Source organism: Magnolia sinica, chromosome 16, assembly GCF_029962835.1.
Source record: "Magnolia sinica isolate HGM2019 chromosome 16, MsV1, whole genome shotgun sequence".
NCBI lineage: Eukaryota > Viridiplantae > Streptophyta > Magnoliopsida > Magnoliales > Magnoliaceae > Magnolia > Magnolia sinica.
In genome coordinates, this window is record NC_080588.1 from 64302709 (window position 1) to 64330494 (window position 27786).

At 39.9% G+C, this 27786-nt stretch overlaps 1 protein-coding gene and 1 non-coding gene across 2 annotated transcripts; both read left to right on the plus strand.

Annotated features, from left to right (window-relative positions):
• The first annotated feature begins 1768 nt into the window (after positions 1 to 1768).
• LOC131229100 (homeotic protein knotted-1-like) lies at positions 1769 to 25592 on the plus strand. The gene is made up of 5 exons (XM_058224969.1): positions 1769 to 2542; positions 2629 to 2748; positions 2903 to 3038; positions 22635 to 22888; positions 24657 to 25592. Exons 1-5 carry the CDS (start codon positions 2129 to 2131, stop codon positions 24858 to 24860), a joined length of 1128 nt encoding a protein of 375 aa, XP_058080952.1. The 5' UTR covers positions 1769 to 2128; the 3' UTR covers positions 24861 to 25592.
• LOC131229977 (U6 spliceosomal RNA) lies at positions 4206 to 4309 on the plus strand. The gene has a single exon (XR_009163709.1). It is a non-coding gene; the product is annotated as a U6 spliceosomal RNA (small nuclear RNA).
• Positions 25593 to 27786: the final 2194 nt, after the last annotated feature.

A 27786-nucleotide genomic window follows, 5' to 3' on the forward strand; every position in this document is an offset into this window, starting at 1 on the left:
GTCATCCACGTGGTGATCAGATTGGTCAGGCTGTTGGATCTCATGATAAGCGGAAGCGGAAACGGATTGGCTACTTCCCCTTACACCAGCCAATGGCTGGTGGTCGGTGCTCTGTGGGCCCCACCATGATGTATGTGTGTCATCCATGCCGTCCACCTATTTTTACAGATCATTTTACTGTACGAGACCAAAAACGAGGTATATCACAATCTTAAGTTGACCACATTACAGGAAACAGTGTTGAATGAGCATAAACCATTAAATAACATTTTGAGGCCATAAAAGTTTTGGATCAAGCTGATTTTTGTTTTTTCTCTTCATCTAGTCCTGTATGACCTAATCAACATATTGGATGTCAAACAAACAGTACAGTGGGCCTTAGGAGGATTTTGCTGGTGGATATCCAATCACTATTTTTTTTTCATGTGGTGTGGTTCATCTGAGATTTATAAACATTTCATTTTTGGAATCAAACCATAAAATTATATGTAAAAATGGATGAAAGGAATGGATGGAACGCATGCATCATTATGAGCCCCACAGAGCACCGACCACCAGCCACGGGGTTGGTGTCGGGGGAGTAGCCAATCCGTTCCCAGCGGAAGCGGATTGGCTGGGATACCACACACCATCGACGTGGCTGGTGTGTTGACGTCATCAAGTACTCTAGGTCCCTTCATGAGGCATGAGTTATATCCAAACCGTCCGTCCACTTGTTGAGCTCGTCGAAAGGCTTAAGCCAATAAATAAGACAGATCCAAAAATCAAGTGGTCCACACCGTAAAAAGCAGTGGAGAATTGAATGCCTACCATTGAAAACCTTTTTAGGGTCACAGAAATTTTTGATCAATATAATATTTGTTTTTTCTTTTTCTATTCATCTAGTTCTGTATGACATTATGAACAGATTAATTGGAAAGTAAACGGGCTACGAATGTTTTAACGGTGAGAATTATTGTCCCACTGCTATTTATAGTGTGTTGCAATTTTGCCTTGGAAATTACTCATTTTTGGGATCAATATCTAAAATGATGTATATAAATAGATGAATGGTGTAGACATGATAAATACATTATTGAGGGCCCATGTAACTTTGATGTCCTTTGAACCGTTCGTACAACTGTGAGCTCGAGGAGCGTCAGCTCTCGTCTTCTCACGACACGCACCCACACCAGCCAATCAGCTACCATCTCGCACACGTATGCCAGGACGTGTGAAGAAAGTCCAGTCAGTCGAGTTCAATCGGCATTTCTCCATTTAATAATGAAGCAGACAACTTCGCTCGCGACTGTACAAAAGGCAAGAGAGAGAGAGGCTGTAAAGCGTCCGTGAAAAAATCTCACCCCTTATCTCCAATCAATCCTGCCACCTCTCTTCCATCTTTTCTTCCCATCTCATCATACTCGCGCGAGTTTGTTGGTGGAGGGCCCTCACTTCGCACGTGTCACCTTTACACAAGTGTGCATGACCCAGACCATTCATTGCCAGGCCACTATGAACATGCCCTGAAAAGCAGGCCATTCGCTCAGTAGGTTGACAATGTACTACGACAAACATCCATCGAATCTTCACCGTTGGTGAATTTCCTAGCCTTCTATCATTCTCGTGGCGGCAGCTTCATTTTTACGCAGTAATCCTGACAAGGGATTTCGCGCGTGTGAACATAGGTCCCGCGAATCCAGTTCCTAGTCCTCTTCGCGGGGAATTTGTGGTGGGCCCCACCGAGGTGAGATACATCGTTACGCTCTGTATGCGAGGTTAACTACGCAAGGGCCAGAGGACAGTTCAAAAGCTGCAAACCACACACAGCAACTTAAGATAGGCTCCCGGAAGAAACGGGCGATCTATGATCCTCCTTTTCTTCTTATAGGATGCGACAAAACTCCAATCGCGCGTCCCGCTCTCGTTCTCACATACAACATGGGAAGAAGGAGAAAGGAAATCCACCAACTCCATTGCTTTCCTGTCTACTGTACTAGGGTTAATGCCTTGAAACAGTAGCATCTTTCTCTCTCCTGGGTTTTGGATCTTTTGATTAGGGTTTTCCAAATCTTCAACTGTTTTTTTTCATCTGGGTGATTTTGTTTCTAGATTTTCAACGGTTTTCCTCATCTGGGTCGTTTAAGAAATGGATGATTACTCTCATCTGAACGAGAATACTACTAATAGAGGTAGTTTCATATATGCTGTCCCTGCGAATACACCGAATCCTTCTGTGTATGTCCAGAGCAGCAACAGCAGCGGCTCCTCCATGCAGCAGCAGCAGCAGCAGCAGTCTCTTCCTGTAGGCTCTTTCCACCATCAGTCAGGTGAGTGCTTTCCTACTCTTGCAGTGAAGATGGAAGGGAGCTCTTCGCAGCAGCAGCAACAGCAGGAATTCCACTACCCTTTTGTTGTAAGAGGACCAGTGCAACAGCAGCAGCAGCAGCAACAACAACAACAAGGGAATGGAAGCTCCAACGATGTGGATGCAATCAAGGCGAAGATCGTATCCCACCCGCAATATTCTCACCTTTTGGAAGCATACATGGGCTGCCAAAAGGTAATATATATACAAGAAGATGAATGGGAAAATTCAATATAGAAGAGATTGTTTTCATCTTTTGCATTTGGGTTTGATTGATGCAGGTGGGAGCTCCACCGGAAGTAGTGGCCCGCCTCACGGCGATCGGGAGAGAGTTTGAAGCACGGCATCGCTCAATCAACTGCAGCAATGCTGCAACAGACCCCGAACTCGACCAGTTCATGGTAGTTTTAGAGTTTTAATTGAATTTTCTGGGCTGTCGTTGATTTTTTAACTTTGATTTAAAGCAAACCGAAATGTTCCCTTTTCTTCTTCTCAATTTTTGTTCTTTATAAAAATTCATTCTCTCTCTCTCTCTCGTTTTTCCTTCAATGACAGGAAGCCTACTGTAATATGCTGGTGAAATACCGAGAAGAACTAACAAGGCCTTTGCAAGAAGCCATGGACTTCATGAAAAGAATAGAATCGCAGCTAAATTCACTAAGCACCGGATCTGTCCGCGTTTTCTCTTCAGGTGAAATCTCTCTCTCTCTCTCTCTCTCTCTCTCTCTCTCTCACGAACCTTTCATGTTGTGAGTTTTTCTTCTCCATCAACTTTGCTCTATATAGAGAAGAAAATCCCTTAGAAATCACTTAACTTTGTACAGTGCAAGCCCAATAGTACAGAATACAGATGAGGTCTCTGGGTTGTATGCAGACCTTTTTTTATTACTATGATGCGATACTTCTATTCTGAGTTTTCTCCAACGACGAATCTCTGACCGGAATTAACGTTAAATGAAGAAGAAGAACTCTTCACGAGGCTACAGTAGTAGCTCTCCCTCTCTCTCTCTCTCTCACCCTCTCCTCTTATCAGAGAAACGGAGTGCACACAGTCGTCGCTGCTTTTTCTACGATCGATGACAGCTCTTTAGGGTTCCAATGCCCTGTGCCTCGAGAGTCGCAGCATCCATATATAGTTCACGCATACAGCATGCATGTCTGTATGGGGCCCACATGGAGAGATGGTTTGGTGATCCGAACCGTTGATATCCTTGTTGCGTGTCTGGATGGGCCAAGATCCAAAGATCTTGCTGAATGGATGATGCAGCCTGTATACCGGTGGAGTTAAATGTGGACCATCGAGATTGCTGTTTTCAATTGTCTACTTTCACTTTCACCAATCGGTGCTCGGAGTCAACTGTTCAGCATGAGCTTTGGGCATGGGCATGCCCATACCGGCAGTTAGTGGATGGACGGTTCCAATCAACTTACCATGCAAATGCTCATGAGCCACATGGGGCAGCAAAGCTTGCTCAATGAGCTCATTCAAAACAACCCCACTCCATCTATTTCTTCTTCTTCTTCATTTTTTAATTTCAGCTGTCTAATTTATTTTATTATTCTAAAAGCTTAGATTATTAAGCGAAGAACATTGGATGCCATTTTAAATCATCAGCCTAATAGGAGATTGTTGCGATTATGATTCTTTATAGAGTAAAAATCCACATGTCTGTGTAATGTCCCCATTTATATTTTGTTTAATCAGCGAAATATGTAGAAATTACTATGGAATGTGGGTTATATTATCGATTTGGTTTAATCACCATTTACCCTTGGGCCTCCATATTTTGTATGATCAGCAAAATATGTATAAAGACCAAGGAATGTGGGTTATATTACTGATTTGACTTAATCACTAGTTCTCTTCGGTGACATCCTTGAAAATTGGAATGGTAAAGAGAAGATTAGCATGGCCACTGTGCAAGGATGACATGCAAAAATCAAGAAATGGTGGGTTATATTATTTATTTGGTTGCCTATTTATTATACTTTAATTTGGTGATCATCGTGGATTGATTTATGTGCTGCAAGTAATGACGTGATTGAAGAAAATGAAACAAAAAAGAAGAAGAAGGAAAGAAAGCCTTCAGTGGGAGCCTCTCATGATACACTTAGAAAAACTTGGGTAACTCAAGCTACATTACCATGGAATGATTGATGTTGGTGACAAGGACCTGACTGTTTTACTTGTATATGTCATATCTTTTCAAGAACATGGCATGGAATGGGACGTTTTGGCAATATTTGATGGTTAGGAGATGCTCTTCCATGGTTGCTACAATGTTGAACTTTTTGCGTACAGATTCCTTTAGGGATGTTTATGATATTTTACAGCTTAGATTAGGCTAATTGAAATCTTAGAATCCATGATCTTCTAGAATTTGTATATGGCATGTCCCAAGCAACATCTAAATGTCCATTATTTTCCTTAATCCTTAGTGCATCCATGGATGCATTTAAACTTGTAGGACTAAAACTAGTGGTTATTGCCATGCTAAGTCCACTTCATCATCATTTGGTATAAATTGGAAATGGTTAATAGCCCATCTAACTGCTCCATGTAGTGGCAAACAAGGATTGCTCTTTTGTTGTCATCTTTAGGTCCAAGTTCTAATATCATTGTTGTAATTTTAACATCTGTGTACTTAGCACATATGGTCATGGTAAAGGAAGCAGTCATCCTTGTTACACAATACGGAGGTGAATAAGTGAGTTAAGAAAAAATGGACCGTATTGGCTGATACAGGTTGTATATGGCCTATATGTAAGGAAATGGTCACCCCCGTTATGAATATGGGGTTGAATGGGTTCATGATGGAAAAAATGGCCTGTATCAATCCATGTTGGCTGTTACAGGCTGATATGCTCCATATCAGCACAATTATGGAGCTGATATGGCCACTACAGGCCAATATATAAAGGCCCGATCTTGAAAATTGTGCCATTTTTTTCTCACTTTTTTCTTCATTTTAACCATGAAGGAAGCTTTCAAATTGATTTGACACTAGATCTAGGCCTAATTTGAGAGTCAAAACATAAAATTTGTGTAGGATTCCATGAGTTGAAGTCGACCTACCATTCTGGGAAATATCAAAAGTAGCAAACCATCATTTTTTTTTTCCTTTTTTTTTTTTTCATCTTCTCGTATATATATGTGATGGGCCCCAATCCACCAAATCATGCTTGAATTTTGTTCCATTAGAACATATCTGGTCAACTTTCAATAGGTCAAGTTGACACTGCCAACAGATAGTATTCTTACCAAAGAATGGCCAGTTACAACATCATTAAATACATGTCAAAAAAAAAAGAGAAAAAAGACTACATATTTGGGATCCTCACACTTTTTTAGAAATTTACCAGTAATTTATGACATCCCTTGCCACAAGAAAAGGGGGCTATTATAGGGCCGTATAGTGTCGTCTGTATGTTAGCTGATGCCATTATGTAATACCTTGCATGCAGTGGACACACGATGATATTAATGCAATTGCATTAGAATGATCACATAATCATGGAGTGTGAACTGGTTCAAGTACTTCCATTGCAAGAAAGCATGTTCAAACTATCTAAATATCTATTAGAAAAATCCTACCATGCCTACCTATTTTACATCAGTGGGCACTACGGAATTTTGAATTCTTCCGAGTTTCCTATAATTTTAAAATGAAAGTCAAAAAATCTACCAGGGGTATTCTTTTCCTCCATAGGGTGGGTCTAGGTAACATTAGATAAAGGAATGGGCTGTAGTGTTCTAGGGTTGTCTAGGCTTTTCTGTTGTGGGTATATGATGGGTGGTCCCAGGGTATTTTTGATCCTTGGGTCCCCCGAATGTGCATTTCTGTAAGGCTCTTTCTCCTTCAATAAATCTTGGCCTTCTCGGAAAAAAGAAGCATTATTTGCACTTCTTAAAAAAAAGGCTAAAGGGAATAGAGAATAGGCAAATGGCCAAAGTGAAAGGAGTACATTAGAAGCGATAATTAAGTAGCAGTACTTTCTTGGCACCAACGGTAGGATGAAGGATATGCCAAAGGGTGGGATGCTGGAAAGTATGCTCTTCCACATTATTTCCTATCACTTATATTAGTGCATGAACCTTCATCCTAAGGTGTCATTCCTACTCTCTACCTCTTCAAAATCTTAGGTTCTTGCACCTAACATTTTGAAAACTATTAATTCACCACTCCTGCAGCCATATCGCCTCTCATTCCTGCACAATTTGTCCAACAAGTTGTAACCCACATCTACTGCAATTCCCAAACAAGATTTCAGTGGTCATAAGTGCCCCTTCGAAAGATTGCCATGCAAGTGAATTAGGTCATTCATAGCAAGAGGAGGAACGCATAGTAGACTTATCTAAAAGAATGAATCTAAGGTAGTTATTCACTCTTGTTTGGGAATCAAAGTCATTATTTAGGGTGCTGTTTGGAACTTCCAGGAAAATATACTATGATAGAAAACACCCGCTTGCATTGGCCAACATCATATCCATTTCAACACATTTGGCTATATTTTATTCAGATAGCATGGAAGGAATATTGGGGGAATAAATTTAGCTCCGAGCTAAATATTTTGTGCACCAAATTGTCTCCTCAAACTGCAGATATTTTTTCTGATGTGGATGTAGTCATTACAAATGTCAGGGACTGTTTTATATCACATGACATTTTCACCTAAAGTTACATGGTCGCTTAAGGAGGATGAGTTCCTTGTGTTATCCTCATTAAGATCCTCACGAGGGATACCACTAACGACCTAGTCAATTTCAATGGCAACATATGTTGCTTAGGTACATATACAGGTGTTTGTAATGAGTAGAAGTGGGGCGCTCATCCTAGACCAGTCGGGTCTTGGGGCAGTTAGGGAGAGGTAATCAGTTGTAGGGGTTTGAGGTTATGATAGGCTGGCCCAGCCTCTTTTTAGGTGCTATGGGTCTGCCCGAATGTATTGTGTCTGTATAGTTGCCTCATTGTTTCAATAATATTTCTCTCGTTTAAACAAAAAGTGTTTGTAACGAGTAGGAGTCAAATTTGCTTGATCTCAAATCTATAAATTTGTATTATTATTATTAATGTATTTTTAACATATTTAAAATTTTAAGTATTTCTTAATTGAAAATGCCCATGTGCTAAAGGTAAAAAGGAAAACAGTTGGGTATTGTTGAGTTAAATTGCTTCCACACCACATGTCATGTTTGACATGAGTAACCCGAAGTTGGGTGTTGTTGAGCTAAATTGCTTCCACACCACGTGTCATGTTTGAAATGAGTAACCCGAAGCCGGTCATTTTTTCCTCTTGCAAGCAAACATCTGACCAATCAAACGAACGAAATCTTTAACAATGTCTTTCCTTTGAGAATCTGAGAGCCCTCAACCATTCCATTATAGAAAATCTGGGGATGCAAGGATTCCAAAAATGACAATAATGTAATGCCAACCCAACTAATTAGTTAAGACTAGAAGCTGCGTTGGCCATATTTTTAAAGTGCAAAGGAGGGGGGTGGTGAGGCAAGGATGGACGTGATGAGGTCGACCACTGTCTTCCTCAAGGGGATAATTACTCTAAATCCACGGAGCTTCTCTGGATTCCTCACAGAGATTCCTCGAATCAACAAGGGAAAATAGAAAAATAGAAATAAATTCAAAAAAATTCAAAAATTAATTGATATCCGATAAAAACGAATTTAAAATCCTTTAAATAGTGATACCAAACCTAGGAAGAAGTTTCAAAATCAAACTCCAACTCAAACTCCTAAAATTCGTGATTTACTGTAAATAGTAAACCTGCTATTTATAGATTGTCATGATTCCTACTAGACTTCATGGTTTTCTGCCAAAATAGTGTCCTATTTGGCCTAACCATGTTATTCTCCTAAAATTTTTAAAGCCATTTTCATGTTGGGCACAAATCCTAAAGCTCAAAGGATGAAGAGTTATGATCGGACTAAAACTTATCATAAATAGTAAAAATGAAATTAAAAAGGATTTTTGACCGTCTATCAGATGGAATCTCGCAAATTCGGCGTGGGCAACCTGTCGTAGTGGGTTGATTGGCTAAAGTAGCTTCTCCTACCCCAAAATCATATATGGTATGTCGACTAACTCATTTCGGTTTGCAAGATACGCTTGATTTAGGGTTTTGATGGTCTTGATCACTTTCGCCTTCAATCGAGCCTTCCTTGGGAGACATGGCCATATTGTGTCCGCGACCCGCTCTACATCACCTGGCCTTCCTCGGGAGACATGGCCATATTTTCAAAATGCCAAGGGTATTAAAGGAAAGGGAAAATCCTTTCCTTCATTGTTTCTCTAGCAAAATAAACAGTTGCGATGGATTTCCTTTCTTCCATGCTTATGTCAACTTTAGACTTGCTTATCTTGTCAACTATATTTTACTTTCCATTTCCAAAACTCTCTCTCTATCAATGCTTGCTCACGACTATATTGGCCCGACTCGCTAATTTGCTCAACTCGAGAAGACTTTGAGTGAATTGAGTTTACGAGTTTTTAAACAGTGGCAACAACTGCTTTTTAATAGAAGTGTGCGAAAATATTTTTGGTTAACCTTGAATAAGTTAAATGTAGAAAAATTGATAGTTTTTTTCTTTCTTAAACCTTGTTCTTTTTTCTAGGAGTGTTTATGTTCTTCTAGCTTTTATTGCAAATATTTGTTTAAGAAAGATTGCAAATATATTTATTACATGGTGTATTTTTCTTGAAAGTCACATCCCTAGGATAATTCAATTGTTATAATAGGAACATGTGTATTAATTTATTGTGCGGAGATTTAGTTGCTTGGATATGTACATCGAAGGTGCTAATGAATCTTTTTCAGGTGCACCGATTGATATGTCCAGGCACTATTCTCTTGCAAACCATTAGTTATTGTGTACTTCCATTCCTAGTGCATATTCCTGATTACTTGTGACCATACTAAATCTGTGACTTCCCAAAACATTATTTGTTCTTGTGGATTTAGCAAATATTGTTGGGTTTGTTTGTGTGCAATATCAAATTGGAAGACAATTATTAGCCTAATAAAGTGGAAAACACCTAATTGTAATTTTATTGGCATTCATTTTTAGGTCATTGACCCTGAAATCTTTCGAGAAAACAAGTAACGGATCTAAAATGCAATCTGGTTTTTTTAAAACTTCAGTTTGATGGTTACTTCCTCATTGCAACTACTAGAAACATCATCAATTTTGGTCACTCCACTTAGTTTAGATATTTTATTACCTAGAACAAGTCATATATATGTATATATGTATATATATGTTTATGTGTGTATAACACACACACACACACACACACACACACACACACACACACACACACACACCTTTTTCAAGTGAAAATGCATGATTAGTGCAAGAGGCATCTAAAATCAGATTAATCTTTGCCTTCGATCATCGGGCCACATGTGATGTTTGCCCCCTATAGCCCATATTATTAAGATCCATGCAGATCTGCATCTTTAACATTGGAGGATCATACCAACCACCAGCTACGGGCCCTACCTTAAGCATGGAACATCTAGACCAGTACAAGCAAATTCCATAATGTCAATTGTTTTGGGGTTTTTAACCCTCTTGGACCCACCAAATTCGACAATGGAGTTCATCATGAGTTTTCCACAACCCCACACACCTTAGGAGTAACTTTGAGCCTCAACAAGCCTTACACGAAGCTGGTGGGCCCTACGACCTAACCGTTTCCCCAAAAACTTAACCAGTGGCTTTTGGCCCATTTTTGAGGTATCAAAACACTGTGAAGCCAGTCTGTTTGAAATTTCATTGAGTTTGCTTTCCATTGAGGCCAAGATCACCTAATTCCAAAATCATTCCAGTGAGATACAGCTAAATCAATGGGCAACTGTACAATAGTGTTCATTAGGCAGACATAATATTTCCACCGGACAAACCAGTCGAGTGATCCTCTACTAGTAGAAGTGATTTTTCATCCATGTTAAAGTGGGTGGGACTCTAAGCTTGGCCTATTTGGCCTGTTCTTCTTAGGCCGTAGGCCCACTTCCATTGGGTTTATTTTATTATAAATAGAGGGTGTGGGAAAGATGGCTCGCTACTCTAAACTTTCACCTTAGCGTCTAACTAATTTTCAACTAAATAAATATTTGAACAATTGTAGAGACCTCACTCTCGTGCTTAGAAACAATAATCCTTTAAAAGTTTTACAAACCAATATGCCTTTATTTAGCCTCCCTCCCAAAGTTTTTGGTTGCGTCTATTTTGTACATGTCAATGGGATTTCCCATGATAAATTGGGCCTTGTTGGTCTATTTTATACATGTCAATGGGAGTTGCCACAATAAATTAGGCCGTGGTCTATTTTGTACACGTTAATTGGGTTACCACAATAAATTAGGCCTTGATATGTTAAGTATGCCTTTTTAGGATATTCTTTAACTCAGATGATTGTAAGTGTTCCGGTCTTGATACTGGTCAGAAATTCAAATAACGTATGCAAATTCAAGAAAAGCGATAAATTGGTTAAAAAAGGCAGTGACATTATGGCTAAAAAGCTCTTGTTATGTAAGGCGTGCTAGCACGCAACAAATAATTTACGAACTTTAATGGGCTTTATATCCACAAGGGGACCGAGTCAAATGCACCAAAGCCTTTACTGTAGATAATCATAAGTGTTTTTTAGTTAAAAATTATAAGCGCGCTAGCATGCTGCAGGTTTTCAGCTGCTGCTTTAATATGTATGAGTGTGCTAGCACCTTGCTTGCTTCAAAATGCATATCAGCTATGAAGCTAGAAAAGATGCAACGTCCTTTAAAGACAACCCCTTCCTGTTTTAGGGGTGGACTCACATTTGGACATCTCTCTGCTTGAGAAGACTTTTGTCCATCATCATTTTATTGTGCTGATTGTAGAGCGTGTTCCCTTCCTGCCATCGAGTCGAGACCATCATCAGGAGAGCCTGAGTTGAGACCAAGCAATCTATCTATTGCTCTTCTGGCTGTCCCAGAAAGGGATAGGTTGAATATTGCTCACCTAATTCAACACTTTGTTTCCTTCGAATGACTTTTTACATCATTTTGAGAATTTCTTTTTCTATATCTTCTGTTTCTATTTCATCTCTAGTAGCTGATGCTTTGGCAGATCCTTACTGGAAATGCATCTATAGTGGAGGAAATAGTGACTCTTGACAAGCAAGGCAGTGAGACTTGGTTCCACTCATGTTTTTAGACGTAAATAATTTATACACAAGTATAATATTGATGGTATGATTGCTCGACCTAAGGCTCAGTTGGTTGCTAAAGGTTTTAATCAGCAGTACTTTGAATAATCAACAATCCTTGATTGTCAGTCTGCAATCACACGTGGCCTACCATGCAATGGATTTGTACTTAGAGTAAAACATGGGTAGAATCGTAGGTTGGGGGATCATCTTGATCGACAAATACGCTAAAGCCGAAACTATTTATTATGTTTTTTTATTTTTTGAAAAGTTTCCCAGTTGGTGTTAATTTCTTCTTGATACTTTCCCCTTAATGTCACTGTCATGCTTGTATATGATTGTACTCTCATTCATCTAAAAAATTATGTTTTGCTTAGGGTTTTCTCACTTTTTGTTAAACTTTATTCATCTCTTCTGGTCTCTATTGCTCTCTTTTCTACTTTTTTATTTTGTTTAAGTGAAGTTTTCATGGTATCAGAGCCATTAATTTCACGTTAGTTTTGAAGTCCTAGTGAGATTCAACAACATTCATATTTGTAATGTGTGGAACTGGTACCCACCTACCATTGCCATGGACTTGTAGTTCTTCTCATATTGCTGCAAAAACAGATGATTTTTAGGGCTGGCTTCAGAGACTTTGGTTTTGAAAAATCTGAGGCTGAGCCGTGGATGAGGGTGAGCTCATAGCTATGCGATGGATATGCTTGCAACTTCTGTCGCGTCAGTATCGGATTGAGTATTGGTGGGGTCAACAATTGATTGTGCAGTAGGTGGTGCCTATGTAGGAGCAAGTGGTAGATCAATCACTAATTGATCGGGCATCCCATCTCTATGAAACATGTGAACTGGTTGCACTTTTGACAATGTAGCAGATCGGTTGCAATATTTGAATGCTCAACATCATTGCCTGCACTAGAGGTGGATTGATCAAGATCAATGGAAGATCGATCAGATCTGGAAGGTGATGTGTTTACAGTATGAGATGAGGGGATTCTGGTTGAATTAGAGGACAACATAAGTGGCTCAAGAGGTGGACGATGGACCTGATTTGAGCTTGATGGGTTGGAGAGTGCAATTGGATGTATCATAGTATGTGGTATCCACTAGGGTCTTGCAATTAAACCATTCGTCCAGTTTTGGGAAGAGGCCACTAAGCCCTCGGCCCGCACAAGATAATACAAGTTAGCTGGTGAATTGTTAGGTAGGTAAGTTTCATAATTTAGATTAAAAAAAAAAAAAAAAAACCACAGGACAGGATATATGCACCCAATTGGTAGGTGGATGGAGACAACGATAGCCCTTATGAATAGGGTTACATCCGATGAACACATAGGTAAGAGTGGGGACCAAGTTTGTGTTGCATGATCATGGAGATATGGAAAACATCTACAACCAAATTTGTGGATCCCTGAGTAATCATGATGATGTCCAAATAGTCGACGACGAGGGGTATCCCAACCATCTATTGAAGATGGCAAATGGTTAATAAAATATAGAGTTAGAATAAAGGCATCAACTCATAATCGAATAGGACAATTGGCATGTAGAAGCGTTATAACTCCAGCTTCTTTCATGTCTGTGTTTTCTTTTTATAATTCTATTTTGCTCATAATTGAATAGGAAGATTGGCATGCAGAAGCATTGTTAGTCCAGTTTCTTCCATGTCTTTGTGTTTTCTTTCAGCAATTCCATTTTGCTTTAGAGTCCCAAGATAGTACAAGTGTCTATGAATTCCACGTAAGTTTAAATGGGAAATAAAATGTTTAGAAATAAACTCTCCACCACTATTAGTCTAAAATATCTTGATCCTAGAAATAAATTGATTTTCTACTAATTTTTAAATTTTAATGAGGTAGTCGTATAAATCTGATTTACTTTAATGGGTAGATCCAAGTAAACCAAGAGAAATCATCCACAAAAATCACTTAATACTTGAATCTTTGAATAGGTGTTAGAGGTGAGGGGCCCCATAAATCGCAGTGAATCTTTTGTAAAGGAAATTCAAAAATTTTATCAATATCCAAAAAAGGCGAGGGACAACTCTTGCCCATTTGACAACTACGAATATTTTAGATTGAGGGTGCCCTAAAGGTTGATGCCATAATCTTTTTCAAAAAAGTTTTCAATAATATCCTACTAAATCTTTAGTGTATCTTTCGTTAGATTTCTTAACCAAAGTTTAGGTCGATTGTATGAGAAAATGGTTCAGTAGCTCGAGTGGGCCCCACTCCGATGTTTATGTGAAATCCACCCAGAGAAATAGGTCTGTCATCCCATGTAAGGCCCATACTTAAGAAATCAACCCCATCCATGATTCAGGTGAACTACATGATTGAAAACAGTGTGTAAGGCAATCTTCACCCTCCAAGCAGTTTCCCTTAGTATGGCTCAACTGAATCATAGATTGGCCTGATGTTTGGGCTCTAGGCCTTGGCATGGCATCTAAGGGTTGGAGTGAATTCCATCTAATCATCTCGGTGGGCCCCATAACTTAGCTGTAACCACCATTACAACAGAACAACCATTAAAGCCAATGAGGAAGTTGTAGCACACCTTTTACAACAACATTGTGTGCTTCTCTCTCTCGCTGTGTAGTTGATGGGTGGTAGGGTTTCAAGTTTCTTCTAATTTTTTCTTGCATTTGAATGGGCCCTGATTTGGTGAGCCTGTGATTGTGGGGCCCACCTTAATGTCTATTTTGTGTATCCATGTTGTCCATTAGTTTTGTCAGCTCATTTTTTGGCTTGGGCCTAAAAAATGAAGCATATCCAAATCTCAAGTGCACCACACCACTAATGTCCACCATTAAAAACTTACTAGGGCCCATCATAATGGGGAAAGAAACTGTATTAAGAATACATTCGGGCAGGCCCTTAACAACAAAAAGGGACCAACCCCCGCCAATCCTATACCCCCATACCCCCCGAGGAACAGAACCTCAATCCTCTTTAATAGAACCCAGACCCACCTGATCTAGGAATGGGGCCCACGAATATTCGGGGGAAGAGCCAAAGCATCCCGTAACATCCTACTCAACTATGAAACACTACCCAAGTAGGCCATACCATGTACGACACTGTTGCCTTCCCTTGGGACGTAAACAATCGAAACTTGCTAAGCGCCTGAGGGAATCAACGCGGGACTTCATTACCAGAGACTCCAAGGAAAGGAACCCTCATTAGTGAACACCTCCATCACCATATTCGAGTCACTCTCCACTACAATTCTATGGAACCCATGCCCCCCCCTCCAGAAGGACCCATGTTTTTGTGCGCCTGCCCAACCACATTTATCTTCACCCAACCCTACACGGGACTTCTCTATTTCACAATTAACAAGGAGGCCCTAAAGGAATCCCGAAGTGCCACCTATGAACTTGGGAGAAGAGACGAGATAATAGAGAGCCACCTATGAACTTGGGAGATTGTTTTACCCGCATTTGCCTAGATCCCATTGAATCGCTGACCATTTCTCTCGATCTAGATTTTCCAAAAAAAAAATGAAGCTTGGGGTGAAACCAAGCAGAAGACTAAAGGTGTACACAACAGAAGCAACATATCACTATTAGGAAGTGTGGCTTGTTGCCAACTGGCCATCGAAGAAGGAAATAGTAAAAAAAGGGTGAAAAATATTTCCATGCTTGAGTCGCTAGTTCACCCCTTGCAAATAGATGGTCTAGAGACTCCTCATCACGACTCTGATCAACTCCGCATCATTCACATCTCGACGCCAACCTAAGAATCGGCTCAAATATTAACCTAGGTGGGCCAAAATGACATATTTAGTGTCAAGCGTTCTAAAGATGTAATAATATTTTGGAATGATTCTCCACTCCAATCTCTGCTCGACGTGAATATACATCTTCTTACATGTAATTGACTTTAGGTTATCAAAACATAAAAAAACAACTTACATGTAAGTGCTCATAACTAAATCCAAACAAGATTACCTCACAACTTAGAGAGCTTATAGGCATCCAAATGCCCTCTTAAGAGTTTATTTTGATTTCTGGAACATTGGTAGTAATTTGTGATTGGCTGTGGAAGTCAGCAAAACACCCTACATGGGGAGGAGAAGGTTCTTTTTGGGGTTTTGTAATTCATGGATTTTCTCATTTGGAGTGCAGTAATGATTAATTTGGTGAAATTGTGTGGATCGTCTACCACGACATGTGTGGAAGTTTGGCAGAGCTTAGAATTATGACTAAGTCCTAGAGAGGGGTGAATAGGACCACGTAAAATTTTTGCCTAATTAAAACTAATTTACCAATTCAAATCAATAAGGAAAATAACACTTAGGCAATGGAGGTTAGAATCCTCATTAGAATGGTAAGCTTAAGAAGATGACTTAGATCTCATAGGTTTAGAGGCTTGAGATGAGGGATATGAGTGGAGAATCACCTAGGCGTCAATTGTACCAAAAACCCATTAATTTACTCAAGGTTCGAGTCCCCTTTATAAAGGAACCAAGTGCCAACAATAGAAAAGGGTGGAAATTGGAACCTTTGATTGATTGAGTAATGCCTTCTATAGGATTGATAAACTCCAGCTTTTCAGACAGTTGTTGTTGGACGTTGTTGGCCATCTTTGCTTTATCGATTGTAGCTTTGCTCGAGACACATCGACGGTTTGTCGATGAGATCAAACTCCACTCGATAAATGCTATTTTAGGCTTTGTGTTTGAGTTAAATGTTTAGCTATGTGGGATGTGACAGATGTCTTAAATCTGTTTGAAACATGGTCTGTAGTTTCCATAGACATTCTGATCGAAGACACTGAGAAAATTAAAAAAAAATCCCTGTTGCTCATTGAACAATTTTGGAGATGCTACTCGATGCTATAAAAGGTGGTTTCAATATCTTTGTTTGGTCTTCGATGGTTGTCGATGCCATCGAAGGTCCCATCGACTGCGCGCAGAATTGTGTAAATGCGCGATTTATTTCTTATTCCGGATGTGATAGTATATATATCGAGTGCAATCAGGATTAGGGTATTCCAAGGATTTTTCTAAGACCTTACTAAGGGTTTCAGAGCAAAGCTAGGGATTTTAACAAGGTTTTTGGGGTAGTTCGGATTGGTAAGCCCATCAATCTTTTGTAATATCGTTTTAGTGGATTGCTTGTCGCTTTGTGCCATGGTTTCTTCCCGTGCGTGTTTTTCCACATAAAACTCGTGTTTTTTGTGTGTTTTGTTTGCGATTGATTTCGCCTTGTTTGATTGAATTCAGGTTTACTTCCGCGCGATCCCTAACAAGTGGTCTTAGAGCTAACGTTGGGGTTTTGAGTTCTAATTTGAAACATGTCGACGAAAGAGTCTAACATGAAGTACGAAACGGAGAAGTTTACCGGGACTAATAATTTTGAACTATGGAAGGTGAAAATGCCTTTTAGTTCAACAAGGATTGCAACACGCTCTCCTTAGTAAGTTGAAGCGTCCTGCATATATGAGGAATTCATCAAATTGATGAGAGGGCTATAACCTTAATCTAATTGTGTCTACTGGACAACGTTCTCTACAATGTCCTGTATAAAAAATAAAAAAAATAAAAATAAAAATAAAAAAAACCACCGCAAGGGTATGGACGAAACTTGATAGTTTGTACATCAGGAAACAGTTCTACAACCTTAAGATGACAGAGAGGTCAGATATTAGCGAACAGGTGGGCATGTTCAACGAATTGCTTTATAAACTGACGAATGAGGAGGTTAAGATCGGAGATGGAGATCAAGTCATAATTTTGCCGAATTCGCTTCTACCATCTTACAAGAATCTCGTAAACATTCTGATCCATGGTAGGAATAACATCGATGTTGAAACTGTCATCTCTGCCCTTGATGAGAAGCAGTTGATAAGGAAAGACTGTGGTGACGGTACCTCTATAGATGCGTTGGTTGCCAGGGGAAGGAATTCTGAATAGGAATTCTCGATCAATATCCAAATTGATAGGGAATGGCAAAATGAAGTGCTGGAATTGTAGAATGACAAGACACATGAAGAAGGATTATTGGACTCCTAAGGCATAGAAGCAAGACAAGTCTGAAAATACTTCGAAGGAGGTCAATACAACACAATCAATCGAGGTGGATGGTGGTGATGTCTTAATCGCGTCCAAATCTTGTTACCTCAGTAACAACTAGATTTTGGATTCGAGAGCCCCACACCACGTCTTCTCAGCGTATCCTGACGGATGTGAGATACGTTCTCAACCTCAGGAAGAATCTCATCTCTCTAAGGGCATTAAAGGTGGGTACAGGTTTACTGGTATTGATCGTGTCCTTAAAGTTTCTAAAGGGGCACTCGTAGTAAAAAAAAAAAAAAAAAGTGCGGCGGATTAGCAATCTTTACAAGTATATCGGGAATACTATAACAGGTGGAGTTGCAACGTCTGTAGTGGAGTCCACATCGACACGTTTGTAGCAAGTGCGATATGAATGTGCTTTTTGATCGTAGCTTGATTCCTTTTTTTAAAAGCGTTGATTTTTAAATATGTGAGCATTATATATACGGTAAACAATTGCGGCTAACTTTTCAGACTGGAAAGCATGTATGTAAATGACTGCTTGAGTGCGTGCATTTAAATGTATGGGGCCCGTTGTTTCTACTGGGGGTCATCGTTTTGGCTCATTCATAAATGACTACTTAAGTAAAGTGTGAGTTTATTTTTAAAAAAGCTAAATTCAATATATTTGTCACATTAAAGGTGTGGAAGGCAATAGTTGAGTAGTAGACATGGTAGAAGGCAATAGTTGAGTTGTAGACATGGTAGAAACTGAACGTTCTTAGGACAAACAATGGAGATGAATTCACTTCAAAGGAATTCAACTAGTTTTGTAAATATATTGGGATTATAAGTCACAATACAATGGGGCACACACCTGAACTGAATGGTGTAGCGGAACGTATGAATCACTTTCACTTGGAGAGAGCCCGAAGCATGTTGATTAATGCTAGATTGGATAATAAGCTATGGACTGAGGACATGGATACAACTTGTTATCTATTGAATGTCCCATTTACGCCAATTGACTATAAAATTCCTAAAGAAGTGTGTGGAGTGGTCATGTTGTTGACTACTTAGGTTACGTGTATTTGGTTGCAACGCTTACTCATGTACCGTCAGTTGAGAGGGGCAAGCTAGACCAAATAGCGAAGAAACTTACCTCTGTGGGCTATGGTGATGGTGTGAAAGGGTACAAGCTATACTACCGGTTAATCAGAAAATCACTTGAAGTCGCGATGCCATGTTTGACAAGGATTCTTTGGTTCGCAAGGATGAAATCAAGGAACATGAAAAATTGGCAATGATTGACCTTAAAAATTGAAAGGGGTGAGACACAGTTTGAAGTTGAGCTGTAAATAGAGGTACATGAGCGGGTGGAGCAACCACCTCTTAGAAGAAATCCACCGAGAGATAATAGATTGCCAGTCAGATACTGTGATGACTCGAATGTTGTATTCCCCCTCATTACACCTGATGGGGGATATATCTACCTTCCAGGAAGCATTAAATGATTTTGATGCTGAGAAGTGGATGACGGCCATGCATGAAGAGATTGACTCTTTGCATAAGAATGATAAATGGGAGCTGGTGGAGCTTTCAATGGGGTGTAAATTGATTGGCTGTAAGTAAATTTACATGAAGAAACATGATAGATACAAAGTGAGATTAGTCGCGGAAGGATATATGTAGGAGGGTGTTAACTTTAACAAGATTTTCACGCCCATGGTCAAGCATGTGTTTATTAGATTTGTATTGGCGCCGGTTGCCTAATACAACATGGAATTGGAATAAATGGATATGAAGACTGCTTTCCTACACGGAGAGTTAGAGGAGCATATTTATATGAAGCAACCAGAATGGTTCGAAGTTCAAGGGGCTGAGAATAAAGTTTGTAGGTTGAGGAGGTTTGTTATATGGCTTGAAACAATTGCTTAGACAGTGGTACAAGAGGTTTGATACTATTATGATGGGTCAACAATTTACCTGGAGTGAGTATGATCATTAAGTCTATTACAAGACGCTGGATGAGGGACCAATCATTGTATTAGTATTGTACACAGATGACATACTTATTACCAGGCATAGCATGTTTGAGATCGATACATTGAAGACTTGGTTGTCATGGACAATTGAAATAAAAGATCAGGGGGTTGTAAAGAAAATTCTTGGTATAGATATTCACGGAGACGGACAGAGGAGCATGCTACAGTTATCACAGACATAATACATTGAGTAGGTATTAGTTATGTTCAGTATGGACATGGAAAAACCGGTTAACACACCCCATGCTATTCACTCTAGGTTTTCTTAAGAACAATGTCCTGGACATGGCAAAACTGGTTAACACACCCCATGCTATTCACTTTAGATTTTCTTAAGAACAATGTCCTACTACATATGAAGAGAAGCAACTGATATCTCACGTGCCCTATTCGACGTCGTTGACAGTTTGATGTATATCATGTCCTCTACGAGACCAGGTATTTCACATGTAGTGGGTGTTGTGAGCAAATACACGAGTTTTCTAAGACATTCTTAAGGGTTCTAGAGCAAAGCTAGAGTTTTCAACAAGGTTTTCGAGGTAGTTCGGATTGTTAAGTCCTTCCATCTATTATGATATCGTTTCATAGTGGATTGCTTGTTGTTTTGTGCTGTGGTTTTTTCTTGTGTAGGTTTTTTCACATAAAACTCGCGTGTTCTTAGTGTGTTTTGTTTGCGTTTGATTTTGTCTTGTTTGATTTAATTTGGGTTTGCTTTCATGTGATTCCCAATATGGGATGATTCATCTATAGGTGGGTTGTTTTGGAATCTAAAGGATCTTAGGCTAGGTTGACCAAGGCACTTCATGATTTGTTGTTGTCTTCAGCCTTGATGCTTCAAGTCTTCAACTCTTTGTTCTTCAATATTTTCATATGGAGGCTCAACCGACCCAAGACACCCTAGTTCACGTCATTGACAAAACCGAGGCACTAACATTCAACCCCTTTGTCTTGAACAGAGCCTTGCGCTATAAGTTATCTATTTTCATAAGAAACTCAACATCCACTCTTGTTAGATGTTTTGATTATCATTTCTACATTCTTTGAATCCAATATTGTTGGTGTTCCTTTCAAGTGTGTGATCTCTTATATTACTTGGGCCCACTTGGTACACATCCAGTCCCGACAGGTTTGGAGGGTGGGTTCTCCCTCCCAAGTCACCACTTCATTGATTTGGATGTTTTAACACCATTGTTTTGGGAGAATTCTTCTCAAATCTGTCATGAAGTGGTGATGTTTTGGACGGAGGGACTGCACTCCAACCTTTCCAATTACAACACTTTATGCTTCAGTATTATAGGTGCATTGTTTGTCTTGGCTATCGTGCATCAACCCATTGGATCCACTTGCAGAGATGATTGGGTGATGTCCATCTGGTGGTTGCTACTATGGATGTGCCATTTTTGAAAAAAAGAACATGATTAATGGATGATCTTGACCATCAATTAGTGAAGTTGATTGTGGGCAATTGGAAACAAGAATGAAAACACCTCATTCAACACCACCCATCGATCATCAAGATCATCCATTTGTTTTGGTTTTTGGCCTGTGGCCCATCCACAACAGCAGTAAACAGATTAATGGCCTCACTCAGCTGAGCATCTCTGCTTGTGGGCCTCATGGGATTATGCATGGTGGACGAGCACAAGTTGAACTGGCCAATTGGCGGTATGTCAGACCATATAAATCAGGTGGGTTCACCTGGAGGTCAAAGTTATCTCATATGTTTGCCATGTCCGTACATGTGGAAGCTTGTGGAGGGGCTGGAGCGGTAAGTGGTATTAGCAAACATCCATTTGCTGGCTGTTACCAAGGATTTAAGTAGCTTTCTAACAATCATGACTAATGTGTGATCTTTATTGCGAAGGTGTGTTATCGGTTGTCTCCAGTTTGTTTGTAACTGGGTCTGTCAATGGCATCAACAGACCACTCGATCCCATCAAGAAAATTCCGTAATTTTGGCTTTTGCTTGCTGGACAGTTTATGGGTCCAACTTGATTTGATCAAAGGTGGCGTCGATCCCATCGATGGGACGTCGATGGCACTTGATACAATCGAAGCTCCCATCGACCGACTAGCGCAATTTTGTGGAATTGCGGGTTTTGTTTCTTATTTTGGTTTTAATCCTTTTTTAAGGGTTTGTAAACCATGATTAGGGTATTGAAACGTGCTTAGGGTCTTTTGGTGAGCAAAATGGAGTTCAATGCTAGGGTTTTTGTGGTGTTCGGGGGTGTATTCTTTGATCGGTAAGCTCTTCCATCTCTTGGAAACATCGATTATCATAGTGGATTCGCTGTCGCTTTATGCCATTATTTTTTCTTGCAACGGTTTTTTGATGTAAAACCTTGTGTTCTTTGTGTGCTTGGTTGTTTGATCTCTTATTGTTTGACTAACGTAACCACCCCCGCCCCCCACCCCCCCCCCCCCCCCCAAAAAAAAAAGACATGGTGAAGTTGATTGTGGATTATTAGAAAAAGTAATGAAAACAGTCTTCATCAACTCCAAGGTGGATGAGTACAAGTCAGCACATGGGTGGAACTACGTGACAATATACATCAGGTGGGTATCTTGTTCTCCCATGTGTGATGCAGTTGCATGTATGGAAACCTGTAGAGTTCCGAGGTGCCTGGCTGTACTCATATGGAGGGCTCTTGGCTCCTATGTGGGTGGTGTGGATATCATCCTCAGATCTAGCTAGACGGTTGATGACATTTGAAGGTCTATAGAATAATGATTTTACCTTCACTAACTTGAAACTTGACATATAAAATGATGTTCACAAGATATTGGGACAATACCGAGCACCATGATGAGAAGATCAGCCAGATTTTTGGGGCTAGTCATCTTTGTTGCGGGGACCGCCTACGGCAGCTTGGATCCTTCATGTGTGCAATGGCTAGTGCAAGTGCACAAGTCACTTGTGGAATTCGTCCAGAACTTTATTTTATTTAAATTTTCTTTTCTTCTTTTTCTTTCATTTTTAGCTATTGGGAATGCTTGCTTTTTGTTTGCATTTATATTTATTCCAATTGAGCTGTGCAGATGAAAAAATCGAGGGAGTTGGTTCGTCGGAAGAGGATCAAGACGGTAGCGGGGGCGAAATGGAACTTCCTGAGATTGATCCACGTGCTGAAGAGAGGGAACTTAAACATCACCTTCTGAAGAAGTACAGTGGATACTTGGGCAGTCTTAAGCAAGAGCTTTCCAAGAAAAAGAAGAAAGGGAAGCTGCCTAAGGATGCTCGGCAGAAGTTACTCAACTGGTGGGAGATGCACTATAAGTGGCCATATCCGTCGGTACGTATGAACAACAATAACAATCATTTTCCATTCCATGCATTGATTCGGCAAGAAAATCTCCATCCATGCACCTTTGCGTTGGAAATCCATTGTGAAACACCTCATTAGCAAACAATTGTATTACCTGGGAGAGGCAATCACCAATCATCATGCTAGTGATCTTCAGATTTGTTGGATTTTCCACAAGCCCAAGTGAGTTGGATTTTTCATGTTATTTCCCCTAATACCAATCGGCCTAGATGGTATTGGGGGCTGCATATCACCTTTGCATGCTCGGATTTCTCTCAACAAATTGTGAGAAACAGCTCCCGGTCTATTGGTGATATATACCTCAATGGGCTGGACATGAGACTAAAGGAAAGCAAGGGATTTTTGTGGATTCAGTCAAAGAGGGGCATTGAACACAATCCACGTGTGTGATCACATGTGCCAACAACTTCTCCTATGGATGTTTTACACTGGCCATGTCCCTCGTAGACGGATATTTGAGAAACGGAGTAGATATAGTTAACCTCTCGGCTTTATACCATATTCATCAGAAGGGCATAAATAGTGGAAGTCGAATTATTAGTTGCCGTATCCCTTTGGTACATATGGAGAACAATCATATTCTATTACACATTGATTCAGAAGGAAAATCAAGTTTAGTCTTCCTTTGTTGTGGAATTAACCATTGTGAAGCACCCTCATCAAACTTTTGCTGTGCACACTATATGCCAGGTTATGCCCCTCGTAAATGGATATTTAAGAAGGGAGATCTATCTAGCCAGCCTCCCAAGTTTTTACTATATCCATACCTCATGCATGGCATGTGTTTATGATGATCCGAGCCATTCATTTATCGAAAGCCCTCGTGATCCGACTGTAGACTAAAAATCATTATGATCGGATGATCCTAACCATGTTAAGAAATGCTGTGCGAAGGTTACTGGACAGGATCTTGACTAAAAATCATAATGATCAGACAATCCTAACCAGGATCTATGACTGAAATGTTTGGTCTCTGACCTGTCATGGTTGTGGCCAATCAATGAACCATGCAAATGATGATGCATATGTAATGCATTTTATAGGGAGTGTGAAGTTGCAAGTTCCTCTCAGGTGGACTGGATCTCCTCACATTTGAGAAAATAATTCATTCAACTCCATGGTAGTACAATCCAAATAGTTTGTTGATGTATCGACAGTGTTGCTTGACAGTTGAAAAATGTTATAGTGCTTAATAGTTTGCTGTTATTTCCTTATACATTTTAGCATGTACATCATGTTATATTCTTATACATACATCCATGCATACATATGGGGAATGCTAACCTCCTCACGTATGGGGGGGGTTAAGGTTAGCAACGTATCCGGAAGGCTTGTAAATGACAGATGGGATGACCAGTCATCGATTAACAGTTCATTCATACATCTAGCTAATCACCGATTTGAATTGTTCATTCATTCATTCATTCATTCATGCTAGGTTCAAGCCGCACACAGGCATGCGTAGAATCAGGTTAGCTGGTCCATTAATTAGGCGGACTGCCACATGTACATTAAGTCTGGATCAATGACTAGATACTTTTGGGCTAGGTCATTTGGATCCACCCAGTGCGTGGCATGGATCTCCTGGCATGTGTGGCCACCTGTTTAGGTGCACGGGGCCCATCGACGCTCTGTTTGACATTCTCAGTCATACTAATCTTTCATTTCTCATGTGCCATCTTTCTACAAGAGGAGATTGTACTGAATATGAATGCTTTCTTATTACCATGACCAGGAGACCGAGAAGGTAGCCTTGGCAGAATCTACGGGTCTTGACCAGAAGCAGATCAATAACTGGTTTATAAACCAAAGGAAGCGTCATTGGAAACCGTCGGAGGACATGCAATTCGTGGTTATGGATGGCCTCCATCCTCAGAATGCAGCTCTCTACATGGACAGCCACTTTATGGGTGATGCTTCTTACCGCTTCGGCCCATGATCGCGTGCCAAATTTCAATGAACCGATGCCACCTACGGGTTGCACCGGAGAAGGGACCACGATCATTGTTTGGGGGTGCATGCAACATGTTACTCTTTGATGGGTCCTGTTCTTGAAGAGAAAGGACCCAGTGCTATCAATATTATCTCAGTTATCAATCATTCAGTAAGGATATATCTGTACATTTGGTGCATTTCCGTGAGATCTGGACTCTTCATCAATTGCACTGGACCATTGAGGAGGCATACTTTGAAAATCCTATCCACGGCTGGGAGGCAACCACTGGTTGGCGTTCGATGGGCAAAAACTTCTTCCATCTGTATAGGGTATAATCCGAATGCTGTGATTTTTGCCACATGGCCTGCCGCAATGAGGTATGATTGATGAATTGTCTCGGACAGATGTCAAACATGTGTAAACGCATGCATGGAAATTGAGTGCTTGGTAACTAGGGTTTTAGGGTTTTAGGGTTTAGCATTTGTATAGTGTGGCCTAGTTCCGTCAGTATGCTGTGATGGTTGTGTATCATTTTCTTATGTAAGCTTAGATTTTCTACCTTTTCAACTGGAGAATGGCTTCAATGCGTTGAATGTTCTCCTTGTGAAAGGAAGAAAGTAGTAGCCAAATGATTATTAATGTTCTCCTTGTGGAAGGAAGAAAGTAGTAGCCAAATGATTATTAATGTTCTCCTTGTGGAAGGAAGAAAGTAGTAGGCAATGATTATTTTCCTGATTATAATGTTCTGATCTTTATTGCTCAGCTGACCATCCTAAGGGCACCACTCTCTGGCGCCCCCATGCTAATGCATAACTAGTGCTTGATGTAAGTCGTTCATCACATGGACTGGTCCAGTCGTTTGGTCCCATTTCTGAGGTCATACGTAGGGAAAACGTTCATGGGGAATGATCACATGCATTATTAGAGCTGTAGGGCCCACCATGTTGTGTGAAAGCCATCTAACCCACTCCAACACATGCACACATTCCAGAATCTAGCCCGACGCATGACACAAGTGGGCTGCACCGAGGGGACTACACAACATTGGGGATGGTGACCCCACCATATAAACTTCTAGATGAAATGTGTGGTTCTTGTGATTATGCCATCTATCCCATTCATCAGATGCACTACACCTGCATGCTATCTACCCCAACTCTTTACCTCTATTGGAGAAATATGCGTCTAGTGTAGAAACCTGCTCCTAGCTCTATTTCTTTTCTAACTCCACCTTTTATAGAAAATAAAGAATTTACAGCAGCGATCACACGGTTGAGCGAACATCTCGTTTCCATATGAATGTGTGAACCTCTCTCTCTCTCTCCTTCTCACCAAAACATACAAAACAAGTTACAATGACCACCGTGTGAAATCTTCACCGGGCGAATAGATGTTTTTTATCAGGCTGATATTTGATTTGTCCCTTTAGGGTTGGATGGCATATAAACATCATGGAGGCCCCAAAATGGTTTCAATGATATACCATTCACATTCCAAGATTTCGTGTGGATGGCCTACTCGAGTTTTTTTGATTCATGTCCTAAAATGATAAGCGCCCTTGATAGACAGAATAGGTGTGTTGCTAACAAGGTGCCAACCCCATAACTGGACATTTGGTTTCCTTTAAGTTTTATTAGTTATAAAAAGTTACAGGTAATTCATTTATAAGGTTGTGTTTAGACAAGATTGTCCTTTGTGAGTTTCAAGCTAAGTGTATCAGAGCATTTGAAATCTTAAAAAAAGAAAAAGAAAAAAGAAGTGATTTTACTTGCAAGCACCTTGCACCTCGAACTCACTTTCAAGGATAGGTTGATTACACAACTAAAAGGAAGTTTAGTCATCCAAACGAGCCCTAATAGCTTTCTGTTGTAGTGAGTCATTCAAAGTGTACAACGGCAACATTACATGGTGGAGTTAGGGCTGTACACGAGCCAAGCTCGCTCGGCTCGGCTCAATCTAGCTTGACTTGACTTGGCTCGAACGATGACTCGAGGCGAGCCAAGTTTCAAATGACCCAGATCGTTTTGAAAACAAGTTGAGTTCGATCATAGTGGATCTTGACTTGACTCAACTCAAACTCAGCCCGGCTCAAAGCTCGAGCTTGAGCTCGGCTCAACTTGAATATATATTATGTTATATGTAATATATTATATTTAAAATTAAAAAATTATATATATATATATATATATATATATATATATATATATATATATATATATATATATATATATATATATATTGAATATTTGATTTGGGAGTTGGGTCGATGTTGGTTGGGTCAATTGGGTCGGGTTGAGTTGAGTGTCAATTGGGTTAGGTTGTTGAGTTGAGTCGGGTGCTAAACTCGCCTCAAGCTTGATTTGAAATTTTTGAAAAACAAGCCAAGCTCTAATGGTAAGCTCGAGACTGAGCTCAAGCTTGAACTCAAGGAGAGTGTGGACGAGTCAAGCCAAGCCTTTGGTGATTGTTCATGTTCAAAACAAAAGAGCCAAATTATTAAATAGTTGTAATAATGTAAATAAAAGTATTTATTTGTTGTCTTTGCACCATACAAAGTTACATTAACTAACGTTGACTCTGGACTTAGTCATATTAACGGTTTGGATCATTGGATGATGACCCAGATTCAAAGGATATTGTCCCAACATATCATCTTTATAGGTCGGAATGTATCGGAGCAAACCTCTACTGGTGTAAAAAATAAAATAAAAATTGCAAGTTACTTATAAATGGGTTGGATATAGGTCATATTATAATACTTGGACATTGGATATGTATATAGGTTTGCATATTGTTAAAAATAGTGGGATATATTGCGGATACAACTATGGTCTGAAGAAGACGGATGTAAGTTTGGATACTCGGGTAATCAAACATCCAACTAATATATAATTAAAAAAACTAAAAATAAGTTTAAGTACCTAATAAA